The following is a 16,872-nucleotide window of genomic DNA, read 5'->3' on the forward strand; positions in this document are numbered from 1 at the left end:
TTCTATTAGTATGTATAAATATGCAATAGTATGTATAATTATGTATTATTATATATTAGTATGGATAAGTATGTTATTAGTTTTTATTAGTTAGTAAAAGTACTTTACTAGTATTTATTAGTATATATGAGCATGTTATTAGTATTTATAAGTATGTAATAAGCTTGCGTTAGTATGTTATTAATATGTTTTAGTATGTTATTTAATAGAATGTATTAGTATGTATTGGTATTAGTTTATATTGATCAAAAAGTACGACATACAAAGTAATAACCTATATTATAAACCATTACTTGACTGCGATTTAAGTGTTACCGGGAATGGGAAGCGACTCTTATATTCGAAGAGACGAGTGTAAATGGGTTACTTCCCTTGATACATTTGCCACAGGGTTTATAACGTTTGATTTAAACACATGTTTTTATTCTGCATATTCTGGATACCATAAGGACCTCTAGTTGATCCTGTTGGGGGATGGGTAGGGGATGTCGCGCACCCGACGCCTTAAATTGTCCAAGTTTACGGTTATTGCAACAGAGAGGAACTGAGTGAAGGGTGCAAGTCAAACGCTCATGCCCCTAAGTTACGCCCCCTCAAATATCTTTATTGGTTTTTTTTGCAACATGGACAAACGTGATGTGCACAGAGCCTGGTCGGCCTCCATTTCACCAGCTTTTAATAACGTTTTAGACGTTGTCAATTATCGTTGTTCTTTTCGACACTAATGAGGATGAGGACCCCCCACGCCTTTATGCCTTTAGTCCTTTTGATATGTATACACCAAATGCGTTACCTAAGATTCATGCATATTCTAATTATTATTTTCTGCTGCCGCTGTTCAAACCGCCGATTTTTTTCTACGTTCATTTATCTTGCAAGCGTTATTTTTCACCGTCGTCGAAAGATTATCCTATAGAGATTTGCTGAATTCTGATTGTAAATATAAACATTGACTGTATTAGGATTGCGGTCCATCTGTGTATGCACATATTTGTTCTGTAAAAGGGTCGTCGTGAAGTCCGAACTTCTTACCAAATATTGTTTGTTATATCGATGAAGCGCAATTGTGCAATACTATACATATTAAAAACATGCAAGCCTTATTGATCAAACCACTTCTACGGTAGCAGAAATGATAACCTCACTCTCGGTAAGAACATGAACATGAAATGTTGTCAATCATAATGCCCTCTTACCATGAGCGCTATGTTGTCAGGATAATTGTGCACTTGAATAAAATACGTTGAGATGATGACTGATATTTGAAGCTAAACAATATATCCTCCTGGGAGTAGGGAATACGTATTATGCTGTACATATGAATATGTCCTTGATCTTTTGACTTGACGACCCCAGGGGTCATCCTCGCTCATGCCAAACTTTGAGGACCATAGATTAGACATTTTCTAGTTATCACTAGGACAATCAAGTCACTATGACCTTGACTTTTGACCTGATAACCTTAACATTAATAGGGTTCATCAACTCGTCACACCCCCAAATATCATTTCAAGTTTAAGGGCCATCGGTGCAGGTATTATCAAGTTATCACTCAGACAAGCTTTTCGCGTTCATGGTCATTGTGACTTTGACCTGATGACCTCAAACTCCATAGGGGTCATTTGCTGGTGCGGCCCAGACGCAACCCAAATTTTAGGACCACATATCCAGTCTTTGTCGAATTATCACTCGGACAAGCTTTTTGCCTACTGGTGCGGATCATCCTCCAAGTCAAGTTGGAGAACTTTAGGTCTAGGCATTTATTTTATTTTCAGCAACAGTGACCTTGACCCCAGGGGCCAAAAACGCAATCAAATGAAAGGTTATAACAAACTTATCCTAAAACCAAAATTATTCGGCTTCAACCTTTTTTCTTTTTTAGTTAACAATGACCTTGACCTTGACCTAAGGTGCCTCTAATGCAACCCCATGAAACGTCTCCATAAACTCTTCCTAAAAACAAGTTTAGACACTTTATGTGAAAACCTGGTTAATAAAGAGGAAACTTCACACCGCAAACACTAGTAATAGTATTTAAAATGCATTTTAACCATTTTCTTCAGATAAAATATTCTGAATCAGTAACCGAATCCATTTTAAGTAATACAAAACGTGGGTAACCAAGCAATTTTAACAAAACGTTGAAAGGATCTTTATTTATTTTTTTGCTTAATGTAATATTTCAGCCAAAAGATTACATAGATATTTCAATTCAGCAAACATTTAAATTCCACAAATAACTAGGTACATTTATGCCGGTATTACGTCTCGGGCTTGGTTTGCCAACATATATATCTCCCTCATTGCCATATAATGATAATAATAGCAAATAAAACAACAGATTGCCTTGCAGAGCCGGGTTAGCAAATACATAATGACCCCCATCCCTTCCCAATAGTATGATGACCAGGGTACAATTACAAACATTTGTACAATACAATACACTAAAACAATACACTAATATTCAGCGGGATGTAGCTTGGAAGGGATTTCTAAATTTAGAGAGCAAATAATTCTGTTAAGAAGAAAGAAAGAATGATGTCCAGTCATTATTCTATAGGGGTCATTACATTTTGTTACACCGACATCAGCTTGAACGAAATACATTTTGAAAGTAAAAACAATCATCAGTCGTTGTTGTTTTTAATCATTGTTTCTGTCGTTTTTATGCACGAACTTGTATCTGAATGCAAAGAAGCTGAAAGAAGATAGCTCCTTTTATAAAAGTTAACAGTATAGATAATGTCCGTCAGGTTTTAAATACTGATGGCTTTGTTCAAAGTCCAGCACTAAAACAAAACAAGTACTAATACACATTGAATTCTTAGTAATGACCAGTTTATATAGCACTCATCGTGTAATTCACTTTGCAGAACATTATTACATACATGCATCCGAACATATCTTATCCTCACAAGTGATCGGAATTAATGATCGAGTGATCGTCTGGAGTATCGGTTTCTGATTGTCTCCGATTTCGCGGCAGCTTACACCAGCGCGAGAAATGACTGGAATCATTGGAGAAGAAGACATAGTGTTGTTCGCCGATACGGGATTTAGCCCTCTTAACAACCTCTTCCGGGGGAAACACCTTGTATTGCGGTGGCCCGTATTGTAGTACACCGCAACTACCGCCGAACCGTATTTTTATCACTTCTTCAATTATCTTTCTGTACTCAAGAAATCCGCGAAAAGCGTAATGAGCAATGCTGACTCTGACTGATGATTTATGAACGTCTTTCGTTTCCAAAACGACTGCCTCGTGGTGTAAACGGATGTACTTATATCTGATGACGTCACCTACTTTTACGTCGTCTGCTGACATTATTGGTTTGACGCTCACGCTCAGGAGACTTTCGTTCATCTCATTACAACTCTTACATATGAAGTTTTTCTTGAACAGTCTCGCGTTGCGCTTTTTTTCATCGCTTATTCCCATGAAACCCTTGCTTAGAAACAGTTTTATCGCCATCTGAACTTTCGCTACTTGTATGCTATATGGCTCGCCGGTAACGCAGTATGTTGCAAAATGTTCACAGTTATTTCGAAAAACATTGTAGTAACGTGATTCTGTTTGTTTTTGTTTATATTTCCTCGCCTGTTCTGCTACCTCTGCCTTTGTAAATTTTCGATTTTGATAAACAACAACATTAATTCTATCGTTTACGAAATCAAGCGTCTTCTCAGTTTCCTCGATAAAAGCTTTTCTCCTGAACAACCACCCAGAAACTGCCTTTGCAGGTGTTATCGTGGCTTCAATGATTTGTATCTGATTTGTACCAAGCTTTTGTGTCACAATCGCGTGGTGATCATACACTGTTCCTGAAAATGTAATATGATCACCCACATCAATTTCATCATATTCAAAAACGGGCACAGCTTTGACACATTCTACACACTTTCCGAAATTGTTTCGTTCGTCGTTGCTCATGGATCTTTGTCGAGGGTTATTTGTAGTCTGTTGCCTTGACACCACCGTTGACCCCATAGTTCGTTATTTTACATCAGGGTGCACTCCGCAGAATAATTTACCTGAAGAATCTTTGATCACAAAATAACTTTCTTAACTCCGATAATTTTACATACCTCATTTAACGATAATAACTATCTTTTGTGTTGAAAATGCGACTCTGTATTTTTGGACACTTTATATTATCTGAAAGCGAACACTTCATAAAAGAATCTACATCCACAATCGCGTGGTAAGCATATACTGTTCCATAAAGAGTTATATGATCGCCGACATCAATACCATCATATGTGTAAACGGGCACAGCTTTGACGCATTATGCGCATCAATATCTTCTTCAGTTTAATATGTACGTATTCGGCAACAAATGTTTTCTGTCACTTTTATTGATTCCGACTGCAAATCAGAAGGTCTTTAAGGGCCAAAATTAACCGCCCTTTATCCCCTTCTTGCATTGCCTGTTCCATGGACTCCATGCCTCAGTGATAAACACGCGGATATCCTATGCAGAATTAATTAACTTAGGCAAAATTGATAAAATTACAATATTAATTCGCATTTGAAACTCGAAACTGCAACGTTTGAACGTATCTGTTACATGTGGCCCAGGATCTCGTGTGTAAAAGACAAATACTTCATCTACCTATACCTGTAAACCAATCTTATGTGACGAATTTACCACAGCCGTATAAAATAGTTGACTGTAACCTAAAAAGTTGTTTCTTTATTTTTGATAAGAATAATTTTAACCAATCAGAATGCTGATTGTAACCAATCAAAGTGCTTCGTTTTCAACCAATCGACGGTCAGTTTAAATAACCAATGGAAGTATTGATTTGCTTGAACGCTTTTCGAGGCGTATATAACGCCGAGTTTTTCATAGTATCGTCATTCTAAGAAATAATTGGTATTAATCAACTCGAACTTTGTAGTTGCTTATCTAAAATATTAACTATATTTACCAAAAAGCTCAGCTTTGACGTATAGTATAGTAAATAGCTGACGAGTGGACCGGTTTGTTGTTGAAAGATACGATAGATAAGTGTATTTACGAGCGTTTCGTATAATAGCGAAGTAAAAATTGTCTAATGCGGTACTGGTTTATATTGATTGGTTTATGCACGAGATTTTCGTGCAGTATTATATTGGATAATTTGGTCATTCTACCTGACGATTGCATACCGTTCATATCGAATTTTGTACATGTTCATTTTGCCGGCATGGATTCGGAAAACGTGCTTTTATCGAACATTAAAAAACTTATTGACAATAAATTATCTTCATTTGAGCAACGTTTAAATTCAACGCAAAGGGATTTGAGTTCGCAAATTCAGAATACTTTGTCAGCGAACAATAATTATGTATTCAAGAGGAAAGGCAATGAAGCACAGTTCAAGGCCAACGCGCACGTGCTCGACAAGCTGCAGGAAGCGGGCTCCAGTCTACAGGACGTTACCGCAGTTCAATCGGATGACGCTGTTGCGAAGGCACGGGGGAAAATTGTGGAAGGTATGGACTTGCTTAAACATAGACAAAAGTTGATAAAGTTAGCAGACAGTTCTGAGCACGGTTGGGAGGTTGTATAAGAGTACGAGGCGCATCCTCTCGGCGAAGACTCTGACGATGAGAAGAAGATATACAAAGCTCAGCTGAAGGCCGACCGGAAGTTCAAAGATGAGCGTCGGCGCGAAGTCTAGGCGGTTCGCGCCGTATACAGTATCTTCTACTGCGTCATCAGCGTATCCAGTCCCCGTTCCCGACCAGGCGCCCAGGCTCTTGTTTCCAGTGCGGCAAACCCGGCCATTGGCGATGCGACCACGTGGGGGACCGTCCCGGGATGGCGCAGGCAGCGGTACCGGATAACAACAAACAGATAAGTAGCCATTCGCTATGCTCTCTAAACGCTGTTTGCGATGTCGATAGATCAAATAACAGTTTTGGTAGTTCGAATTTGAGTAAAGGAGACGACAAGGAAATTATAAGTGCTGAAAGCCCAGTTGGTAGGTTAAAATCGTGTTATTCACATTGGGTTGAAGCTGGGGAAAATTCTCACATTTTAGACGTCGTCAAAAATGGTTATAAGATACCTTTTAAGGAAATGCCAGAAACCGTAGTACTGAATAATAATAGGTTCGCACGTGATAACGTGCCTTTTGTCAATGAGGAGATAGGTAAGCTTTTAGCTAAACAGTGCATTAGTGAGGTGACTGACGTCCCGCACGTGGTGAACCCGCTGACGGTAGCGTTTGGCAGAACTGGTAAGGCACGTCTTGTATTGGACTGCAGACACATCAATAAGCATTTATACAAATTCAAATTTTGACCATGTTTCGAAAGGGAGATTTTATTTTTACGTTTGATTTAAAATCAGCATACCATCATATTCAAATTTTTGAGGACCACAAAACGTTTTTGGGAAAAGTCCGTTACTTTGTTTACAATGTTTTAGCTTTTGGGCTTAGCACTGCAGGTTATATATTTTCGAAATGTCTGAGGGCAGTTGTATGCAAATGGAGAGCTGCAGGCTACAGAGTAATCATGTTCCTAGACGATGGGCTCGGAGGGGATCAAGACTACATCAGGTCTAAAGCCCTCAGTGAGTTTGTAAAATCAGATTTAGAAAAGTTCGGGGTTTTGATTGCTCACGAAAAATCCCACTGGGATCCATGCTTGTCGCTTATTTGGCTGGGTTATAGCTGGAATATGAGATCAGGTGAGATTTATGTTACTGAGGAAAGAATCGAACGAGCTCTAAAGAGATTGAGCGAAATTATAAGTAGGGTTGTCGCGGGAGGCGTTTTAGTTCCGGCCCGTAGATTAGCACAGATTGTTGGTCAGATATTGTCGATGAAAAGCGCTGTTGGCTCAGCGGTTAGGCTGCGGACAAGGTCCTTGTATGACTGTATATTGTCTAGGGCGAGCTGGTATGCTCCTGTCATAGTGACGAGTAAAGCTCTAGATGAGCTTGTATTCTGGAAGGGAATATTTGAGAACCGAAAATTGCTCTAGTTTAGCAGTAGCAAAAGTAGCTGACTGTGTTCAGGTATACTGTGATGCTAGCTTTACCGGTTACGGTGGTTACCTTGAGGGTTGTGATGATAGTACGGTAATGGGTTCGTGGTCAGTAGAGGAAGCTCTTTTGAGCTCTACATGGCGTGAGCTGGAGGCAATTCACCGAGTGGTACGTAGTGAATCCACTTTGCTGGAAGGCAACACTGTAATGGTAAACACAGACAATAAAAATGTTGTTCAGATCATTTCTAACGGTAGTAAGAAGCCTTACTTGCAAGAAGTTGCTTTGTCACTAAATGATTTTTGTTTAGAAAATGATATCAATATTATGTCCATGTGGATACCACGTTCTGATAATGTTCAGGCAGACGAATTGAGCAGAAATGGCGATTGCGACGATTGGTCAGTTTGTGATTTGATTTTCAGGTCATTGGACGCTTCCTGGGGTCCACACACATGCGATAGGTTCGCTACAGATTATAACGCAAAGTGCGCATGTTTTAATTCCAGGTATTAATGGACATCAAAGGGAAGCTCTGTTGCTTGTCCATACATTTTGTTACAGAAATATCTTAATTTATCCGAGCAAAATACATCTTTAGATAAATATTTGTTTCGACCATGTTTTCGATCTCTTTCTAGTTGTAAATTGATATACAAAGACAAACCGCTCAGTTACACTAGAGCTCGAGAATGTTTAGTCAGTAGGCTTAAAGAAGTTGCAGGAAACTTAGAGCTTGGTTTGCATTCATTACGTTCAGGTGGTGCCACAGTAGCAGCAAATTCTGGAGTCTCTGATCGTTGTCTAATGAGACATGGTCGCTGGAAATGCGAGTCTAGTAAAGATGGATATATTGCCGATTCTGTTGAGAAGAGACTGGAAGTGTCTCGATCTTTGGACTTGTAAATCTTTGGACTTGTAAATATTATATCATAAACGCACCCAGCCCGTTCTTTTTATTTTCTACAATTACACGTCTGGTGAAAGCAATTTGCTTGTTGTTATTCTATGAAAAGTTATATATATTAAGTAAAGCTTAGACGTGTATTTACGAGCGTTTCGTAGAATAGCGAAGTAAAAATTGTCTAATGCGGTACTGGTGTATATTGATTGGTTTATGCACGAGCAGTATTATATTGGATAATTTGGTCATTCTACCTGACGATTGCATACCGTTCATATCGAATTTTCCAAGAAATATTTTATAAAATGTTATTGATTTTTCTTATGTGAAATTGATCATGTTTATTTGTTGAAATTATATTTCATTGGTTTTGTTAAGATATTCAGTAGATGAGGCCCGACATTGTGACTCGTAACCTTTCACCGGCAGAAAGAGACAAATGGGTACACGTTTCCAGAGCGAAATTTTTCATAATGTTTTTTTATCTCTGGTTTTTCGTGGGAGATTCGAGTCACAGCTGAATATCATATTGTAGGGTACTGTAACTGGCTCTGTATGTTTCATGGATACTGTTATATTCATATTCATTGTATATGGTACCATGCCGGCTAAGTTCACAATTACACGTCTGGTAAAAGCAATTTGCTTGTTGTTTTTCTATGAAAAGTTATATATATATTAAGTAAAGCTTAGACTTTAATGTCTACACTTCTATGCTCTTGCTAGAAAGCTCAGCTATCCTGTGAGGCATAGTAAGTTGGAACTTCAATAATCTTTCAGAGAAAGCTCTGCTTTCCTGTTGGATGGAGTTAGAGCGTATTTATATTTAGATTGCAGACGCAAAGAAAGAAAGTGAACGCATTTTATGTATTTACCACGAAAGCTCGGCTATCTGGTATTTCATAACTGAGTAGTATTTTAAGTATTATAATTTTGAAAGATACAACTCTGTGTCTTATGCAAGAAAGCCCAGCTTTCTGTTAATTCACAGAGATCACTGATAAAGCAGTAGATTTAAAGAGTTGGAAAATCATTTTAATAAGTCGATTATAGGCATTTGGCCAAAAGGAAAATTACTTATACAAAACTTCTTTTATAATTATTTTGTGATTATTTATTTGGAGCTCAATCAAAATCATTTGTACACAATCAAACGGTTAAGTAGCCTTGAGGAAAATTATTATATAGTTTCATCTTTTGTCATTTATTTAAGAGTTCTGCCATAACTATAATAAAATAGTGTACAGCCGCTCGGTACACACCGCACACGTTACACTTACAACCTTTTGATGTCTTATTCATATCTAAAGATAAAGTCTGTTTCAGAATGATATGATTATAATCCGTAAAGCGTATGTTTCCCAGTTGTGCGCTAATGGGCTTCGGAAGTGGTGTTCGTACTCGATATTAAATTATTAATATCAATTATTATTAATACAAAAGGTGTCTGTAGTAGTAATGAACTACAATTGGAGCTGTCTTTTGCCATCTTTTCAACGTCCGCATGCTTAAAATATCAAGATTAATTAATTCGGTTAAATATTAATTGAGTGTTTCACATCAAATTAAACGTTTTATTTACAAACTCGATAATGAAAAATAAATCTCATAGTATCCAAAAAGACTATTTCATATAATTGAAAGAAAACGACTGTACGATACGTGCCATATTTAGATGGATCCTAAAACCTTTTAGGATATAACAGCACATCAAGTCCATGCTAATCCGGTTCCGTCAGTTGTCCAAGGGTCACATCTCAACTATATCTGAGTCAGGGCTGTGGCACTTGCTGCCCTTATAGGCAGTCTTGTTAACATGTGTATGTACAATTTTGCTATGAACATCTTTAATGGTTTCAAAGTATTTATTTTTTGCATAAAGACTATGGCCCTAACGCCGACTCCGACAGCAACCCTATAATAAATAACAACATTGGCCTTCCCCTAAATTGGTACAAATATTCGGTGTCAATACTGTTGAAACAAAAAGAATAAAACACACAAAAGATCCCCAAATTTCAAATACCACATTAAAAACCTATTTCTTTGGGTTCTTAGGAAAAACGTTCAAAGGTTGTGCCCCAAAGGCATTTCAACTAATGGCAAGTCCTGGATCAGAACTTTGGCTATATTGAAGATATTCATTGACAGAAGTGGGGCGTTGGAATTTTTTAGAAACAGAAACAATAGTAATTTTAATTACACTATAATACATTATTCTAAGGTCGCCGTTTACCCAATTCAATGCTTATCTGGCATGAATATATTAAAACAAAAAAATGCAAGTACGTAAAAGATTGGTCGCCTCGCTGTTATCGTATGAATTTTGGTGCCCCTATCTTTTTAGCTATTCTTTGAAGATGCAGACAGTGAACTTCCTGATTTTTCATAAAACACTTGTCTGTAGTCTCTACAGTATCTGTACTGAGTCAAATAACAGGGTATTCCGATATCCCTACTTTTAACACTGTCAGCGCATCCAGCACCGTCGTATGATGTATCTTATTTTGCACAGTCACTGATACTACTAGAAAAACGTTGTTGCATAACATGAAGTCGGCCCGATGATAATTCGAAACACATTATTGTTGGTAATAATGTTCCAATAATGACCCCCCCACTCCAATGAATGGGGGAGACGTATAACGTTTGCTCTGTCCGTCAGTCCGTCCGTTAGACAGTCAGTCCTTACGTCACACTAAGTTTCCGCTTAATAACTTGAGAACGCTAAGTTTCATGAACTTCATAATTGGTATTCAAATTGGTTATGACCAGTGGATGGTTCCTACTGATTTTGAGATCAGTATGTCAAAGGTCAAGGTCGCGATGACCTTCAGATGCAAAAAGGTTTCCGCTGGATAATCAAATAATACTTGCACCAAAAAACGATATGTTGGTGGTGACCTAAAGCTGAATTATTGCTGCCGCTGAATAATTTAATAAATTTTGACCCCAAAAACTTCATACCTGGTCTTGACTAGTAGATGACCGCTATTGAATTTGTGATCAGTTGGTCAAAGGCCAAGGTCTCGCTGACCTAATGCTGAAACTGTTCGATATATAACTTTAGAACACTTGCAGCCAGGCGCTTCATACGTGGTATACCAGTTGATCATGACTAGTTGATGACCCCCATTGCTTTTATTGGATCAGTAGGTCAAGGTCAAGGCAAGGTCAATGTTACTTTAAGGGAAAACACGACTTCTGTTCAATCACTAAAGAACATTTGTACCCAGACACTTCATATTTGATATGCCAATTGTTCATGACTGTTAGTGGATCCCTATTGATTTCGGGATTCATATGTTCAAGATCAAGATCGCAGGACCTTAAGGTAAAAATGGGTTTCCACTGAATAACTGGGTCAAGGTCACTGTTACTAAAAATAGAAAAACAGACACAGGCTGAAGTTCTTCTGTCAATCATTAAAAACCTGGTTTTGTTGCATTGCGGCGTTTCTTGTTTTCTTAATGGCAGAACGTATATATTATGATATGCTTTTTATCTGATTGAATATTTTATCAAAAGTTCACAAGGACTATATATATATATATATATATATATATATATATATATATATATATATATATATATATATATATATATATAAGTATCTATCATGTGTTTCCGGTACGGATAGAAAATTCCGACCCGAGGGCACGTGCGTAAGCCGGTAACGCAGCGTGCCCGAGGGTCGGAGTTTTCTATCCGGACTTGCATATCTAAATTTATCGATTTGTGGCAAAAAAGACGTTTAAAACGAACTTTTGTACAATTACACCAAAATGCGCGTGCGACGTTGTTTACTAACGTCAAAGAGCGTCGTCATTTTGAATAACTGAAAATAGCGTTTTTGAAGGATTATTTAATTTTAATTTTAATTAAAAGTCTTGCAAACATATATATTTGATTGCGCTTTATTAAATGGCATAATATATTTTTCATAAACCATGCAATAACTGAAATAAGTAGTGGCGCGTTGTTGCGCGGGACTCATCTTACATGGGGTATGTAAGATGAGTTTTTCCAGCACTGGTCACATGACCGTAAACACACGTCCGGTATGCAAGAATATCATTTCCGTTTTGTCGGTTTTAGATGAGCTGGTGTCGGTTTTCCCAACACGACGCTGTACCCGGTGCTAGGCAACCACGACCCTTACCCAGCCAATCAAATGCTGTATGATACAGACAATACCGCATACTACAAGGGTATCTTGGAAAAGAGTCACTGGGATTCGGTTCTTGGAGCGAATGAAAGCAGGCAATTTCACAATGGTACAGATTTTGGGTCGGAAGCATCTAGCTTGTAGAGTTCTACTTTTTCAGCTCGTATCATTTTCGAAAAAGGTCGAGGTGTTGTCATAATTATGCGTCGTCAGTTGACGGCGTCGTCGTCGTTTAAACACTTTGACCTAAGCCATTACTTAACACCCGTTTTAAGATACCCATATGAAACTTGGCAAACATGTTCACAGGTGGCAATGCGCACGTGTTTAGCAAGGCACATAACTCTGCCCAACTAACTGTTAAGAAGCGTCCCTTGTTTGAAGTGCACTTGGCGTCACTATTAATTGACGCCGCTGACGGCGTTGTGGAGAAAACTCCTTTATTGTTGGCCATCTCTTGCCTTTTAATTACGCATTTCCCAACGCTGCCTATTATTCTTACTGTAGTGTATGTCGACTCCAGCCATGTAAATTAATCGGCTGAGAAAAAGGAACAAGTGTTGGCTTCCACCTGATGTGGTTTTGCTTAAGATGCGGTCATCTCAAACATCATTGATCTCCAAGAGGAATGTATTTATTGAAAATAAGGAAAAGGTTAAAGATTAAAATTTATTTGAAAAATAACTTCCTTTGTTTTTTTCAGGCGGCTATTACAGCGCCACAATCTCTGAGAAACTACGGTTAAAAGGACTTAACATGAACCTATACTACGACCAGGACCGACTAACTAATGACCTGCCGGACCCGGCGCAGCAGATGGACTTCCTGGATAAACAACTACACGAGGCGCACAAACACAACCAGATGGTAGGACGTAGGGCTTTGTCGGGAGTTTGGAAGTTTGTAAAAGAGTTTAGGATGTTGATGATGAAGCTGAGTTGTTGGATTGGTCATACGTTTTCCCTAGCGGCTCTAGGGGATGCACCCGGCAACAGGCTTTTTAGCGGGCCTTTCTTTTTCTACTTTTTCCTACTTTTTCTTAAAAATCTCCCTACTTTTCCTATTTTTTTGTAAAATTAGTTCGAGAAATAATCAATATTTTTTAAGTAAATGCATTGTTTGAAATTATCTAAATCTTGATAAGAAGCTATTTCTGGTATTTGTGTAGGATAAGTTTGATGCAGTAGGTCTCCAGTGCTGCAAGAGGGGTTCTATGATGAGATTGAATGGTGCATGTTGACAAGTCGGAGACACCTATCCTGTGGCTGAATCCCCCTTGAAGCACTGGGTTCTAAGCAAGGAATACAACATGTACATCACAATTGTTGAATAGGTTTAGTAGTTATTTATATGCATCCAAAAGGTAAATAAAGAGCCCTACTATCCCTACTTTTTGCTCTTCATCTCCGTATTTTACCCTACTTTTTGCTCTTCATATCCGTATTTTACCCTACTTTTTAAGAAAATCCTCTTACTAATATCCCTCCTTTTTATAATTGGTCACTTGAAAGCCTGCGGCACTGACCATCTAAAATTGCATAGATTACACCAGAATGCACCATTTTAGACTTAAAACATTTAAATCTTTCTTATGGGAGGTACCACAACACAGGAGATTTTGTTCCCGGACGTACTTTGTTGTTTGTACAACTTGTTTCAAACTTGCATCTAATAACGCCAAATCATTAAGTCCATTTTATGTAGTTTGGTGGGTTAGGAAAATCAGAATGTCTACCAGCATTATTTACCACTCTTCGACCCAGGACACATGCCCCTACGTTATACGTCAATTTAACACCCGCCTTCTGCAACAAAGTAAGCACCATTGTAATTGAAAATACTTGAAATCGAAGTATTGAAATTTTACTTTCCATTAACGGCACAGAGAAAGGGTTTTATTAGGATATCAAATTTCTATGGCGAATAGGATTTGAAGTGTCTAACTATATAATCTTTGTAAGACCTTCGTACTGGAAGGTATAACAATTTTGTTCATTTCCAAGGTATTCATAATAGCGCACGTTCCACCTGGCGTCTTTGAGTTAGGGAGCGGACTGACCTGTTTCTACCCCAAGTATAACAAACAGTACCTCGAGAAACTCGAGGAATTTGCTGACATCATCTCCCTCCAAGTGTTCGGACACGAACACACGGACAGCTTCCGGGTACAGTTTGACGCTGAAGGTCAGTTATACTGTTTGTAAAAATAGTAAAGCTTCATTATTATAGTTTGTCTATTTTTCAAGAAATTGTCAATGTTTTTCTATAGCGCTTGTCAACGGCGACGGTGTCGGTTCTGCAAAAAACATACATTCGTTTTTAACTCAAAATATTCACATGAAATTTGGTAGACATGTTACCAATGGAAATACGTATACTTGTAGTAAATCTCATAAATCCCACTTACATGTATATATTTATCGATTTAGGATTCTTGATTTATCGATTATCGAGAGCAACGGACTTGCATGCAGTGTTCGTTGTTATTTACTCATCTGTGTAGTTTTAAGTTATGAAGTGTAAGCGAAGGAGATGAGAGAGTTTTCGCGTAGGTCGGTCGGTCTGTGAGTCTATCCGTCAGTCCTTAGACCTCGTAATTTCCTCGCCATATCTCAAGATTGGATACTGTAGGGCACCAAAACTCCAGTGGTATGGCGTGCTTGCCCGTTTGAGGATCCCTATTGATTTAGGATCTGTAACAATCTGACATAGGACCATGGAACTCCACCACTGGAAGGTTACCATTGATCAGAAAATTTAACCTTTCGTTTTGTATCTGTCGGACAAAGATCAAGGTCACAGACAACGTGACATGGGACTATGAAACTTCACTACTAGGTTGCCCTTGACCAGTATATGACCCCATTGTTTTGGATCTGTAGGTTAAGAACACAAAAATATTTTTTGAAATGTTTATCTGCGCACCTACAAAAGGGTTATGATGTACTATCTGTAAATATTGTTAGTAGGGTGCATTTCAACAGTAGATGACCTGTTATGAATAAAAATCGAATGTCTAGTTTCAATCTCGTTATTTGGATTTATGTGTAAACTTGGCCGTCTGTCTGTCCGTCCGTCCCAGCTCTGTCCATTCGTTTTTGTTTATGTTACATTAACCTTGTGATCGACTTACCCTTTATGTATCTATCACTTTACTGGTAAGGATTCAATTTTATTTAGTACCTTGTTAATGCTAAAATGTTCGAATATATTTGCAACTCAGGGAAGCCAATTAGCATGATGCTGCTGGCACCCGCAGTGACCCCCTGGAAGAGCACACTCCCGGGGGTAGGAGCGAACAACCCGTCCATCCGGCTGTTCAAGTATGATCGGGATAATGGGGTGGCCCAGAACTATGTGCAGTACTATCTTAACCTCACTGCAGCCAATATAAAAGGTAGGTGGAGGTTTTATTATAATGTTATTAATTAGGTGATTTCATATTGGCCCAGTTATTTGTCCGAGGCTAGCCCTTTGGGCTCAGGCCAATATTGCTGATTGAGGGCACATAAATCTGCCAATATGAAATCACCTAATTATTTGGCGAGTTTAGTAGCCAATCAAAACGGCAAAAACTAGTATAGACCGACTTTGGACGATATTTGGCAAGTTTTGGCATATATTGTTGTCGATTGTCAAATATTAGTACTACAATTTTCCTTGTTTCGCGTCAAATACGTAATAGTTGAATAATGATGAACGGTTCACACTGGTGTGCTGGAGGATATAATATATGTTAAAACTTTTGACAATTATTCCCAGTTTTATACTTCATATAATGTGTATTTTACATCCTCCAAATACATTTTTATACTTTACATTACTTTTCGGACGGAATTCAATCCTTACGTGATTTTATCGCTCTCGGCAAAACCTTATGTTGTCCATGTCATAAAAAAAGAATTGCGACTTAAAGATACTGGCTGAGTTCATTACTCTTTGAGATTAAATCTTAGCGTTCTAGGCATGTCCCAATATATTAAATTGCTTTATAAAACATTGATAGTGGCCGAGGAATACACGACGGCTGGTAATGGTTTTGTTCCCTTACGCAGGCACTGGTGACGACTGGGAAAAAGAATACGATACATCCGATGTGTATGCCTTAGATGAGCTACGCCCCGCCAAGTTACATGAGCTTGCCCGCGCGTTCACCGATCGCAGTAACAAGCTGTTTCAACACTACCTTCAATACAACAGCGTTCTTTGGGCAGGAAATACCGAATGCAACGAAACTTGCCATTTACATCATCTCTGTGCAATAACTCAGTTAGACTATGACAATTTCCGAACATGTATATCAGGCGGCGTGACCACGCACCACCCCACCCAAACGACTCACCACCACCCCCACCGATCAACCCCCCAGCCCCAGGTGCCCACGTATATGTTTTACCTCATAGGGGGTCTAGCTGCTGTTGTGTTCCTTCTTTTCCTACTTGTGGCGTGTATGTGTCTGAGAAAGAGGAGACGTCTAAGGGCGCCCCGGTACGCCAAATTTGGTTCCTTATCCCTAAATAGCTGAGGCTATAACTTTACGCAAACGTTCAAGAAACCTATCTGCGTTCTGTTTGCTTCATACATTTAAAAATGATTTCAGCAATCGCTTGTGCTTGTATTTTTTTCCTTTTGCAATGCTTTCATAAATTGTTCGTTGTTTTTGTTTTATGTTTATCAACCTACCGTTTTGTTAAAGCAAAAATTGTTTCGACAATATTATATTTTATGATATCGCGTGTTATTATATATCATGTTTTATACCGTAATTTTACTACATAAATAATTTTCCATGGAGCTCTTTAATTGTCGTTTATAGT

The 16,872-nt window shown here is 38.3% G+C and overlaps 1 protein-coding gene across 1 annotated transcript; it reads left to right on the forward strand.

Moving 5' to 3' along the window:
- The first annotated feature begins 4,792 nt into the window (after nucleotides 1–4,792).
- LOC128215446 (acid sphingomyelinase-like phosphodiesterase 3b) lies at nucleotides 4,793–16,580 on the forward strand. The gene is made up of 9 exons (XM_052922132.1): nucleotides 4,793–4,798; nucleotides 5,341–5,479; nucleotides 6,031–6,228; nucleotides 6,420–6,566; nucleotides 11,991–12,164; nucleotides 12,759–12,922; nucleotides 14,059–14,239; nucleotides 15,279–15,452; nucleotides 16,111–16,580. Exons 1-9 carry the CDS (start codon nucleotides 4,793–4,795, stop codon nucleotides 16,578–16,580), a joined length of 1,653 nt encoding a protein of 550 aa, XP_052778092.1.
- The last annotated feature ends 292 nt before the right edge of the window (nucleotides 16,581–16,872 follow it).

Source organism: Mya arenaria, chromosome 13 (genome assembly GCF_026914265.1).
Source record: "Mya arenaria isolate MELC-2E11 chromosome 13, ASM2691426v1".
In the NCBI taxonomy this organism is placed as follows: domain Eukaryota; kingdom Metazoa; phylum Mollusca; class Bivalvia; order Myida; family Myidae; genus Mya; species Mya arenaria.

Bases quoted from the DNA above. Each gene is read 5' to 3' on its own strand.
- LOC128215446 (XM_052922132.1), top strand. The intron at 6,567-11,990 runs GTGAGTTTGTAA...GTTTTAGATGAG, and splicing joins CATCAGGTCTAAAGCCCTCA to CTGGTGTCGGTTTTCCCAAC. The intron at 15,453-16,110 runs GTAGGTGGAGGT...TCCCTTACGCAG, and splicing joins CACTGCAGCCAATATAAAAG to GCACTGGTGACGACTGGGAA.